The sequence below is a fragment of the Mus caroli genome, chromosome 6 (genome assembly GCF_900094665.2).
Source record: "Mus caroli chromosome 6, CAROLI_EIJ_v1.1, whole genome shotgun sequence".
NCBI classification, from domain to species: domain Eukaryota; kingdom Metazoa; phylum Chordata; class Mammalia; order Rodentia; family Muridae; genus Mus; species Mus caroli.
In genome coordinates, this window is record NC_034575.1 from 94,832,129 (window position 1) to 94,845,737 (window position 13,609).

General features: G+C 42.5%; 1 protein-coding gene across 18 annotated transcripts in view; it reads right to left on the bottom strand.

Moving 5' to 3' along the window:
* Nucleotides 1-8,399: 8,399 nt before the first annotated feature.
* Foxp1 (forkhead box P1) overlaps nt 8,400-13,609 on the bottom strand; it is a 601,333-nt gene continuing 596,123 nt past the window's right edge. For 17 of the 18 annotated variants that reach the window (XM_029478349.1, XM_029478348.1, XM_029478347.1 and 14 more), the window contains one exon: nt 12,318-13,273. In XM_029478349.1, coding sequence (XP_029334209.1) covers nt 13,129-13,273 — 145 coding nt within the window. In that variant the 3' untranslated portion in view covers nt 12,318-13,128. Of the gene's footprint in view, nt 13,274-13,609 lie in introns of all 18 variants that reach the window. The other variant, XM_029478353.1, reaches the window with a different exon arrangement.

Here is a 13,609-nt window from a genome sequence, read left to right on the forward strand (position 1 = left end):
TCAAGACAGGGTTTCTCTGTATAGCCCTGGCTATACTGGAACTCACTTTGTAGACCAGGCTGGCCTCGAACTCAGAAATCCTCCTGCCTCTGCCTCCCAAGTGCTGGGATTAAAGGTGTGCACCACCACGCCCGACTAAGGCCATCTTTGACCTACTCTGATCCCCTTCCCTTTCCCCGGGACCTCTTTGTTCCAGTCTCAGGGGTTTGCATCTGTTTATGCCACCATGGAAGGCTGTTCTCCCAGGTACCCATCCAGCTTGCTTCCGTCCATCAGTGCTTCACTGCAGAGTCACCTTGACTCCGAGGTCCTTGCTATAGCAACCACATAATCAGTTCCCTTATTGTCCTGGTGCTTTCTAGTTCCTTCCTTGCCTTGTTTTTTTTTTTTTTTTCTGCCACCAACTTATCGCTGATCTAACATCTCCTGTTTCTCCGTTCTAGAAAAGAACACTCGGAAGAAAGAAGTGTTTGTTCTTTTTCTTTTGTTAGCTACTGATTCCCTAGAGCCTACCATAGTATAGTAGGCTTTCACTATGTAGGTACTCCCTATGACTGTCTGGCAAAATTAACTTTTTAAAAGAATTAAATTATAGTAACTTGGGGGCCTGAGGTGTTGTTCAGTATTGTGAATTCAAGACAGCACTTAGCACTCTATCTCCTAGGAGGTGGGGCATAACTGTCATGGCCTCCTTAGCCGTACTTTTCTTTGCAAGGTGCTACCTTGACCCTTTTACTAGGATTGTTTCTGTACACAATGTGAGTCTGGTAAGAGTCTGTCTCGTGAGTCTGAGCTACCTCTCTTCCCTCCGATCTCTGTGACTGTGAATGAAGAATGGTGAGCTCAGGCTGCCTAGCTCTACCCTGGGCTTTTGTGATGGCAACGTTAACTTGGGTTCGTGGAACACAGTACTGCAAGTGGTTACCTTTTTATAGGATGTAGCAGGGCAGTATTGAGAATACATTCAGCAGGGTAGTCTGGGCAATAATTGGACAGTAAGTGACACTACCATTCGGTTGGTGCTTCTGCCGGATCTGGAGACTGTGCTAAATGCTTTGGCCCAGACAGACATGGGCCTACAGGGGCATAAGGGAAAGGAAGAAGAAAGGCATTAAGACCTGTGTCCCGTATCATTTTTAGTTGTCATGTGTGTTTGAGATCGTAAAAACATATTGCAAAAAGAACAGCCTCTGGAGAGCTTTGTCCAAGTTACGTGACTCCTTCCTCTCTTCAGCTGTGATGCTGGGTAAGCCCTTTTGTCTTACAAATCCTCAAGCCAAATTCCCTCTGGTCAAGAAATGAGAGAGATGCTATAAAATACATCCAAGTCATTTTCCAGTGACCTGGGCCAACTGTCCCTTTTTGGCATCTTACATCATATCACATTTAGTTAAAACACAAAATATTCAATTTTGTCTCAGTGGTAGCCTCACAGAGGCATTTTTCTTAATTCTGGCATCAGTGTGTCTTAGGGTTGCAATGTTATCTGTAGACCAGAGAGGGGTGACTCAGAGCATGGATCTGGCATGCCTTATGGTCCCCTCTTATGAAGCCACAATAAGAAGTATTCCAGCCTCTGCTTTAGTCAGACACCATGGTGCCCAGAAGTTTTCTTACTTCAGTAGTTACAATTCTGTAGGCTTTCTTTTAGATTCCTGACCTGAGAAGGGGGTCTCTCTTGCTGTAAGATCGCCTTATATGTGGCTTTTTACTCTGTATTGGCTCTACCACAGTACAGGATTCTGTGATGACCAGAGACAGAAATCAGTACGGACCTACACACACTGACACAGTGAGAGACACAACTTCTGAAACAGACACTGTGTTCTGCTCGACACAGGTTTGTGAGGCTAGTGTCTAAACCCTGCCAGCTGCCCACCTACGTAAAACCTCATGGACAAGCACTGGTTCACTTTGTCTCAATACTCGATCCCATTGTAGAAAATGCCTTAATATATAAACACTATTTGATTAAATCATCACAATTCTCTTGTAGCATGGGGATTTTTATTGAGACCTAAAGGGCTATATATATATATATATATATATATATATATATATATATAGCCTGCCCAAAGTTATAGAGTCATCCAAAGTGCAAGGGACTTGGTCCCATTGGTGAGGACCCAGGTCCCTCCCTAGTTCTTACACTCAACCTTCTTTACTTTCTAACCTAACTTATTTGGTGAATGAATGACATAAAGGAATGCTGTCTCACTGTGGGATTCTGGGAATAGATGCCCCTGCATATGGAAACAATTTTCTGTGTACCTCATTAGAGTCTCAGGGGTATAGGCCTGTTTGCCACCCCAGCCAGGAGCAAACATATTCCAAGGCAGACATCACCATACCAAGTGGCTTCCCTGTAAATAGTCTCCAAGTCAGTCTTGTTTTCTCACCTAGTCATGTCTCTCCTGAGTTCATACTGAGTTCAACAGTGGGCACAACTGGCCTGCAGTAATCACAGTTATGGATTCTTTATCACACAGTGATGTTGATGGCTTAGAGCTAGGAAATCGTGTTTCGTGTTTAGTGCTTATATATGAAACCATAACTGGGCTCAGAGGCTCGTTATAGGTAGACTCCTAGGTGGATCTAAAGAGAGCCAAGCGGCCAGATCCTCTGCCGCACAACCTTGGCAGTATCATTTAGGAAGCTCCTGCATGCTCATCCGTTGCCTGGGTGACTCTTCCTAGCTTGCAGCAACAGGACCAGAATGTTGGGAAAGAGACTCAGTTTGGCTGGCCATGCAACATAAGAGGATGGGCTGTGTGGGCATGCTGCAGGGAGTTCAAATTGACCTCAGCCCTTTCCCAGCCCTGTTTCATTTGCTCACTCCTTAAGCAACCATCTCTGGCCTTTCTGAGGTAGACCAAGCTGGCAGGGTCCATGCCCTTGGAGATACTCCGTAACAAAACAAGCAGTGTCTATATAACGTGGAGAAGTGGCAAGCCTAACAGAAACAACTGAAGGCAAGGAGCTGTGGGAGGAGGAGGGAGAGTGGGCAGCTAAAGTAACGGCAATGACACTACATGGCCAGCAAAGGCTTCTCAGCTTTGATGGGGCATGGAGGGAGCTGCAGGGAAGGGAGGCATGAGCCACTGGAAGATAACACTGCCTGCAAGAACCTATGAGCCTTGAGGCAGAGCATCGTCAACCCAGCTAGAGCAAGAAGGCCAGTGTAGCAGAAAAGAAAGGGTGTAGGGCAGTGGTTCTCAACCTGTGGGTCCCAACCCCCTCTAAAAGCTAGGTGTCTAACAACCCTTTCACAGGCATCATCTAAGAGCATCAGAAAGCACAGGAATTTACATTATGGTTCATAACTGCAGCAAAATTGCAGCTATGAAGTAGCAACGAAAAGAATTTTATGGTTGAGGCGGGGGTCACCACAACATATTAAAGGATCATAGCGTTAGGAAGATTGAGAACCGCTGCGGGTGGGGTGGGGGTGGGGGACATGAGGGCAAGGGTCATGACCAGGCTGTGCCTCAGAAGTGACAGAGCCAGCTTGACCATAGTACCTGGCACAGCAAACAGTGAGTGAGTGCTTGGTCACTCTGATGAAGACTTTATTCAGGGTCTGTCTTTCCCAGTTCGTGCTGATCCTTGCCCTGTGATTCATGGCCTCTCACATGCCAGGCCCTTCGACGCCCTTTCATTTGGACTCCCCCTCCCTGCTTGCCATCTGGCCTAAGCTTAGCCATCCTTTGGGTTTTAATTAAACATTGCATGTTCTGGAAGGCCTCCCTGGTGGTCCCCAGTGAGGTTAAGTGGTCTTCCTGTCTTTCCAAACTCTGCCCCTTCCTAGTACCCAGCACACTGCCTCACAACCTAATGCTCCGGGACTCATCTACCCCGGAACTGTCAGGGACCACGGATTTAAGGGTTGTATCGGTCTTACTCCCCAGCTGATCCCCCGTGTTGGATTTGAGCGGGTTAGTGAGCGCTTGCAGCTGGTTGGGTAGGTATGTGATGGGTGGGAATCTGTTTTAAACAGACCACGTTACAACAGAGAACATGCCGGGACAATCTTAATACTGGGAAGGTACAGAGCAGGCAAACTCCCTTTGCTGCAGATTCCATGAGGAAAACTCCACAAAGAGAGTATGTGAACAAAATTTGAGTATAATATAATGGAAAAGAATCCTTGTTATCGGTGAGTAAAATGTCCTAAATTCACAGGAAGAGGAAGTTGAGGAGGAAAGAGATGAAGCAGCTTGTCAAAGCTGCTCTGTACCTTATGGTCAGGGCTCAAGTGGAACTGTGGCTGGCACAGTCTCCTATGAGGAATCACAGGGACCAAATAAATTCTCTCTAAAGTACCTGAGAAAGACAAATGACAGATGAGGGGGGCAGACACTGCTTTGTCACATCCCTGGGGTTCCAGGTTTTTAGTTAAAAACGCCAGTGACTGATGATTAATTCCTGACATCGAAGGCTTCCTTCCAATCTACCTGGTAGGTATTTTCTTCGGTCTATGGCATCCTAAGGTAGCGAGCTTGAATCAAAAATAAATTATTAGTAAACATTTGCAAATGAGAAACAAATTACTTCAGAGCACTCAGCTCCTTCCTTCAAACACACACTTGAAAATTGCAAAGACTCTATTCTCTAAGAATGCTTGAGCCTCTCCCTAAATCATAACACGGGTAAACTTACTGAAATATTTTTACAATTTTATTAGAGGTTTTAATTCACCGCTTTATCTATCTCGGTTAGACTGCAAAATAGCTTTAAATATTCAAGTGGTAATTAATGAATCTTTTATGTTGCAAATCAAACATTTTCAACTATGTGCTATAGAGGAGCAAGGAGGAAGGTTCTGGGGAAGGCTCATTTGTCCCGTGTCTGTGCTGTTGACCGCCATTTGTCCAATGTATCGGAGAATCAAGTTTGCTTTCCCTGCCTGTGGGTTATGCTCAGCGTGACACTGTCTGCTGTCTTTCTGTAGGTCAAGATTTCTTGACATGTTGCTTGCCAGAGACATTCCCAGCTAGATGGAAAGTCTTTGAATGTGGAATTTTTGCTTGAGTGCAAAATAATAAAAAGCATGTGTATTTTTTTTTAAGGATCAGTTTAATGGCAAATGAGCATTGGCTTAGATTAATATTGTATTACAGTAAAAACTTATATTTAATAAATTTTCTCCATCACCCCCTTTCCCCCTGAATCTCACATATTTTTCTACGTGGCATGCCAACAGAAAGAAAGTATATATGATACATTTGATTTATGTTAAGTCAACAGTGTGTGCAAGCCATTTAAAATTGCATTTTAAGGGTAGAAATATAACCCCCCCCAAAACCACATACACTGCCATACACTGAGAAGGGTAAGATGTGCTAGCTTGTTGGGGGCTGAAATCCCTTCTAAATATTATTCTATTTAGAAGATATTTTTGAAATGTGGTGTTATGTGTCAACTTGCAGTAAGGCAAGTCCCCAATCCCACAGTTTCATTTGGAATAAGAAAGTGGGTGGGCATTAAAACTTCATGGAACAAAATAGTTTTTCTTTCCTCTGCCTGTCACTAATGGGAAATAAGTGGGTGAGACACTCCCGAAAAGGCTCACAAAAAGAGGAACGAATTGTAGCCCAGAACCCATGCTGACAACCTCATGTTGTTCTGGGGCCCTAATTAATACCGGACTTGGTGACATTTATAGATCAGAGCAATAAGCTAAACAGGAAACAATTTATGTCACGTAAAGCCTTTTAACAAATCGATACGACTATTTGTAATTGCTTGTTTCATGAGACTAAAAGTGCTAAGGCCTGGTCTTCGCCCATGGATTTGTGGTCCACCTGACCTGTGCTTCCGCTTAAAAAGAGGGAGAGAGAGAGAGAAGAAAAAGGATAGTTGATCAGCACAGACTTCCATCAAGTAATCCATATTGCTAATATTTCTGGAATTTTAATGTAGTTACAATTTATAGCTGATCAAATGTGGTTACCTAAATTGCTGTTGGTAGTAGACAGTTTAACTGTCTATATTAATTACAGTATAATTTAATGTCCGAGCACCGCCACTCCTGTTGGTCATTTTTACAGCTCAAGCAGTCATCTGCCTTATGACGAACCATTTTAGCATTTTCGATGGAAACGTGCTAAAATGATGGGTGATAAAAATGTCACGGGCTGGTAAATAATGATCATCGCCTTAGCTGAGATTAATACTTGAAAGGCCGGTTACCTTCAATTAACATTATAACTCAAAGCTTGTCCTTTTCCCAGCCCAACATCTCGCTTTGAGGCTGGGGAGCAGAGGCGACCGACTGTTGATAACTTCAGATGGGAAAATTAACGGATGTGTACCTGATACTAGGCATGCAGTATACTTTCACAGTCAACGCAGAAACAGCATAGGGCTGTTTTATTATATATACACATATATGTATATATACAATGTAAGTGTTGTAGAGTGGTTTTCTAATACACGTATTATCCCACAGTTATCCCAACAGCTTTGCATTTAACTTCTCTGTGATGTGAACTATTCTGTCTTAAAACTTTATCTGTCTAGCACCTTAAATGAAGTTTTGAGACCCAACTTTGAGTATGGAATACTTGTAACTAAATTGAAAAGCAAAATTGTGATTACTCATTCCATATAAATATGTGGCATTACCAAAGAAGACAACCAATCAGAAAGGCTCATTGCATTGCATTGTTTATCCATCTTGCTGAGAGGTTCATGTGTATGCCAGTGCTACTGGTGTTTTATATAGAGCTTAGACATGTATGTATATATATATATATATATATATATATATATATATATCCCCGTTTAATAGAAGAAGCTGTGTTTTGGGTTAGCTGCTTTATGTGAGGAGCAAGCCTGAAATGAAAGTTTAAGGAGTATTCCTGCTATAAAAAGATTGCTGAAATGCAATTTAAAATATGGTATCAGCTAGCTGGGCCTTCACTACACACCCTCATACTTGCACAGGCCTTGGGGTGTTTTGGTAGGAATGTGTGTGCACAGCTAGCTCACAGTATGTCCTGCGAGCAGCACCTACATTTAAGTCCAGCAATTAAGAGCATCTCAGTTAACCCTGATAGTATATTCTTAGTCGCCAGGTGAGAATTAAAGGCCCCAGTGTTTTTCTAATTATCCGCCTAGGGAGCTCTCAGACGGACAGAGCCATCATGGAGAAGAGGGTGATGGTTCTCAGCTCAGCAACAACATCTACTTGTTTCAAATGACATCAAAAGGAACCAGGCATGGCAGCACCTATCTATAATCCTAACACTTGGGTGGCTGAGGCAGGAGGATTGTTGTAATTTTAATAAGGCGGGCTTCTAGATTTTTCCTAGGGGGAATTGTAAACCAGCCGGGGCTACATGGTGAGACCCTGTTTCTCAAAATGAAAAATAAAATCAACCCTAAATAAAAAACATACTGTTGTAGAAAATGTAAAATGTAGACTCATAAACAATGCAGGAACCAACCTTCTAATGCTTCCCCTAAACGGGCAGGTACACTGTTGCGGAAAAGGTGTTTATAAAGCTGTCCTCTAAAAGCTTTATGGATGGGCCTGGAATTACAGACACAGGGCTAAGATGCTGTGGTTTGGCCACTTAAAAGGTTCATTTGGTTGTTGTTTTGAGACACAGGCTATGTCACTTGGCTGAACTCAGTATGTAGACCAGGCTGGCCTTGAACTCACAGAGATCAGCCTGCCTCTGCCTTCCAAGTGCTGGGCTTAAAGGCATGTGCCACCGCATGAGGCTTTACAGTGTTTCTTTCAATATACTACAAGTTAAATTTGTGTTGAAAAAAAAATGTGGCTAAGTTCAATAGTCCTTAGAATATGTATGATGTAATTAAGCCAAAGAGAAAAGGCACATTTTTCTAAAGGTATAGAATTAAAAAATAATCTCTATAGGTGGTTTCCTGGGACCTGGGGTTCTCCATTTGGCTCTGCTGTCTTCTGTGTGGTTAACCTAGCACACTTTTGATAGGACATTTTTATATAATCATTTGTTCTAATCTAAGCATTTATCATTATATGCAAAGAGCTTTCTTGATGAGAATGCTGTAGATGGTGCGTGGTTTTGACGTTAGCATTTTATTTGGATGACTGATCTTGCAGATGTGAAATGTCAATGAATTATTCATGAAATTGCTTTCCTCTGAAATTTTAGTTTGGCTCTTCATTTTAGTTATTAAACTTTTTTTCCTCTTTATCAAATTTGATGAAGAAGACAGTATGTTCCCTCTGAAGGAGCTGGCCCCTCCGCCTTTCCTTGGGACCTTTCCTCTGGCCTGCTCGCCGACGTTTTAGTGAAGGCTGGTTGTGAATCTGGCTTGGAATAGCTGCTAAGAGGCAGCTTGGGGTGTGTGCCTGACCCAGAGCCTCGGCAGGTCAGAAGTGGGGAAAAAACTTAGTCTGTGGCAACTTTGTCTACCAGTGTGAACCACCAGCACTTTTATTGCATTTAAGAATGCGCTCATGTCAGTAATTACTACTGACTACACAACATTTTTTTTTTTATTGTCTGTATCCACAGACATGGAATGATGGAATTACAGTTGATGTCAAGGAATGAGATTCTTTTATGTCTTATCAAAACAAAACAAAACGATCCCTGTTAGCGGCAGCACAGATACAGAGAGCACCATACTCACAACCCAGACCGCACCATCTCCACCCAGGCTCCTGGGTAGCAGGGACCGCTTCAAGTTACAGTGGACCCACAAGACGCCCTTAGAATTGTCCATTTGCTTCTCAGGATAATAAAGGAAAACCGAGTTGCAAAACACTTCCAGACTGTCAGGAGGGTATGGCACTGGCCAACAGGTACCAACAAGATTCAATTAGCAGAGTTTGCTTTATGCCCTTGGAGATAGAGAGCTCAGCTAGAATGTGGAAAAGAGAGGAGAGACTTCAATATTGTAACTGAAAAAGAATAAATAAATAAAAAAAAGAGCTAGTGATTTCTAATGCTTTTGGCTCTATCATTTTGTTTTATTTTTTTAAACCAAGGCTTTCTCTTATTATGGCTGATGAGATGCTAGGAATATGAACTCAACCGTCTTTTGATGTGGGGAGGGGACTGGCAGCTAGGTCACCATGCAGGTAAGCCTAGGCTGTTCACCCTGAGATGGCTGTAAGCCTTCTCACATGAATAGACCCCTACGCACGTGGAGGGCGGGTCCTCATCATGACTGTGTGTCTGACACAGACTGGCCTCCCTCACCTTTGCTAACATTTACTAAGAAGAGGAAGAAAAAGGTAACAAATTGTGTTTACACCTTGGGACCTTGTAAAAAACAATTTTTTTTTATACAAAAAGTTCAATATTTTCAACACTCCCCATTATTAATTACCACTTTACTCATAAAACTTTGAAAGTGTGAGCCTGGTATTCCATCATGCAAAAATATTGACTGCAGCAAGAGAGAACATTTTTTTAAAACAACTTTTTTTTTTCCTTTTTTCAAACTTAGGAACTTAAGATAGTCAAGGAGGCAGTGGTGTGATAAAACACAAGGAATAGGAATGTATCAAAAACAGAGTAACACACACACTCACTCACACACTCTCTCACACCCCATTCCACAAACCTGTACAAAATGTTCCAAATAATGAGGATAGGAAACAAATTATGTCAATTATGTTACAATTTGAGAGAGAGAGAGGGAGAGGGAGGGAACGAAAGAGAGATGTGTGTGTGTGGAGTTTTTTCTTTCTTCCCATTATCAATATGTCATCCAATGTTTGTAAATCAAGGGCAATAAAATGAAGTACACACGCAGCATTAACTGCAAAGCCATTACAGACAGTAGATTTTTTTTTCCCCTCAAAGATACTGTTTTCTTTTCCTTCTTCCTCTTCTTTTTTAAATGTATTAATAAGATGCAGTTGCACAAAAAGCAAAGATGTTTTGACAAACAGGTGTATGCATTTATTCCTTTTTAGGAACAATACCTAAAAAATAAAATAATTAAAACAAAACAAAACAAAACAAAACAAAACCAAAAAACCCTCCCCTCGGCCCTCCCCCGCAAAAGACAAAGATGCACACAGACACATCGGAATATATGTACAACCGAATCAACCCCATTCAAAAGAAGCGGGAACCCCCCCGAGGGACAGAATCAGAACTGTAAAAATCAGAGTGAAGATTGCTTGCTGTAAAGCCTGAGAACTTTTTTTTTTTTTCAGTTGGTTCTTCTGCCAGGCTATGACACCTGAAAAGATACATAAAATCTAATTTTTTCTCTTTTATTTATTTTCTTTGCTACAGTCTTTAGACTAAGCATGCAAGACATACGACTAAGTACGACTGAGTGAAAGGTATATTTTAAAAATTTTTTTAAAACTCATTCCCTAAAGGTTTGAACTGAGGTGTGCGTACTAACAGTCCTCATGCTGTTATCTTTACTCTTGTCTAGCTACACATGCTGAGAATGAACTAATCTACCAGATTCTTATCCTCTTTTTGAATATCTAACCAGCAACCACTCAGTTTAGAAGCACAGGGCCCCCTTCCCATGACTCGGCCTGGCTACTGCCTGCACACTGTGAAGCTGCCTGGAAAAGATGGGGGGGATGGGGGGGCGTGAATAACCACAGACCGCCCCTCTATAGAAAGCAGAGCAAACCTTCAGAAGTCATTGCCAAAGATGTTCTACTCTAAGCTTATGAGTGGATGGGAATGTTAGCTTTTTTTGTGTGTAAATGAAAAACACTGACCAAATCATAATCTGAAATAGGAAAAAAAATAAAACAAAACATCAACAAAAAGCAGAAGGAAACCAGAGGATAAATGCCAGGATAAACCAAGATTAACGCAGTGATCAGAGCACAGCCCTTAAACAAAAGTGGCGTACGAACGTTCTAAAGATCTCTTTATTCTAGAAGTGGCCTCGAGCGGCCAGACACTTCTCTGTTCTTTCTGAATTCATCCTAAGTGTCTCCTCGATTATATACTAATTTTCAGCATCATACATTCATTTCTTTTTCTTTGAGATGCTAGCCCATTCTTTCCACAGGAGCTATAATACTGTTGTCTTGATTTCTTTTCTCTGCAGTAGCCCCGGATTTTCTCCTTATAGGAGTTAGTTTTGGTCTCTCTACAGGTAGAGAAAAGAAGGAAGGAAAGGGAAAAAAAAAAAGAACAGGAAAAAAAAAAGTAAAAAACTTTGGTTCCATTGCCTACATAGTCTGCTAAATGAACTCTGCTGACGGGCAGTAATTTCCCTCAGGTTGGCAAATAGCCTGGACCTCATCATTTGCCTCTGAATCCTTTCGCCTCCTTTGATCAACAATAAGAGGATATTTGGCTTCATCAGATAAAGTATAAAAGAAAATAATTTACCTTTGCGTAATATCTTTGGTAATTTTAGAAATAAAAAAAGGTACAAAGTATATAAATTAAGCTCCGAAAGGCTCTCAAACTAAACCCAAACAAAAGCTACAGCCCCAGATAAATACATGCCAGGGAAGCGGGTGCAGACGGAAATGTAGAGGGGTTTGAAGGGCCGAGGGCATACTGACCTAGAGCCATCTCATTCTGTGGGCCCTGGTCTGTCTGCCTGGTGTCCTCTTCCATGAAGTCTGTGCTCCTTGGGTGGTGGGTGTGGTGCTCACATTACAGACCCAGCTGCAGTACCGACTTAGCACACTGGAACCTGACACCTTAGCGTCTGCTGAACTCAGTCCTCATTAACTCCCATAACAAGTTCAATGTGAAGTCTCATTTGCATTAAAACAGATGAATGCCACCGAGCAGGTCTGAACTACTGTACAAACTCAGCCCTGTCACCATGCTGGCTTTTTGGTCATTTTGCAAACAGAGCAACCTGTGCGGGTGAGGGCGGCACAGGGCCTGTGGTCCTGGTCACCTAGTTATAGGAGGGAAGATCTTCCATGGCCACTGTGACAGTCTAACTATTGAGGATTGTTTATTCTCTTCTGTTTCTTTCGTGGCTGTGTTTCCTGATGCTGAGAGAATGTGGTGGCAGTTACTCACAATGGTGGGTGCTATGAAAAAGAAAAAAAACCTCCAACAGTCCCCCATCCCACCCCCAATACTGCTTTTGTGAAATGAATCTGCCATGTCCCTAGAGTGTGTGCGCGTGCGTTTCTCTCTTTCCTTTTCTGTCATTCATTCTCTTACTGGCAGGATGTCATGTCCCCGTGTGGGGACCTTCAGGTGTAAGGTGCAGCCTTTGGGATCTTTTTTTTCTTTTCTTTTTGGAAAAAGACCAAAACGGAATGTTTTGTTTTGTTTTGTTTTAAACTTGAGAGAAACATGGTGATGTCTATAGGAAAATGGAATGAGTGCCAGAAAACTACAGACGAGAAATGACATTCAGCTCTGTATAATAAAAACGCCTATTAACATTCATCACAAGGTACAGAAAACGCGAAGCCTCCAAGAGGCCCTGGGCCCAAATGGAGGCCTGAGGTCAGAACTTAAAATGGTAAAGAAGCCAAAAAAAAAAAAAAAAAAAGAGAAAAAAAAAAAAAAAAGCAATACATTAAAAAGTTTGGGATAATTATTTTTAACCCCTCCCCCCAATACACACACAAAGGCCTTCCCCCATCCCAACTGGAAGCGAAAAACAAAAACAAAACAAACCAAAGTGAGTAAAGGCAGTGGTATCAACATGCAGCGCTGTGCAAAAAGGTCGTCCACTGGAGTCTTGAACTCGGGCGAAGGCTTGGTCTGCAGCGCAGGTACGTGAGCTCAGTCGGGTGTCCTCGGCGCCTGCCCAGCATCAGCCAGGCGAAGCTGCAGTTCAAAGTCTGCTGCTAAAAGTGAATCCGTTTATCGAATTTACAACACTGATGTTGACTCAAAGAGGAAAATCCCAAGTACCAAACAGGTCCATCCAATGCACAGAGTACAAATCCCTTTTGTCAACAAAAAGTAGAAAAATCAAAAATACTCCCAAATGGGATTCTTGATGGCACTAAGAGTTAACACGTTTCAGAGTTGTCGAAATGTAGCGAAAATCCTCCAGACTGTACAAGAAGCGGAGGGCGGGTTTCACTGCTAACTTTTGACGTGGTTTCTTTTCTTTTTCTTTCTTTCTTTTTTTAATTTTTTTTTAAAATTTGTTTTGCTTTTTTTTCCCCAATCTTCGGTCTCGGGGGTCGGCCCGCCCAGAGGTTCACTCCATGTCCTCGTTTACTGGTTCGTCTTCATAATCTCTGTCATGGTCAAAATCTGGACTGTGGTTGGCTGTTGTCACTAAGGACAGAGGGCCTTCAGCTTCCTCGGGGTCGAGGGGTTCTTCTTTGACGTGTATGGGGTGCCTACAGAGACACAGAGAGAAACAGGCTTAGGGGAACACCCGGATTGCCCTGATGCTGGTGTTGGAGCAACCTACAAGAGGTGCTACAGAGATGCCGCCCAGTGGAGGCAGGGCAACCTTGGCCACAACCACAGCCAAAACCAAGTTTATCAAAGGCGGCGGGAAACTTCCTATGACTGCTGAACATTTTCACTGCCTGCAGCCCAAGGGGTAAGGGACCATATGAGGCCAGGGGCTTCTGTACTGTTCGGTGTGTTAGCTGCACTGATAAGAGACTTGGATGCTGCTTTAGAATATACTCTGTATGGAAATCCTTTCTCTTGCTTTTCAGTTACCC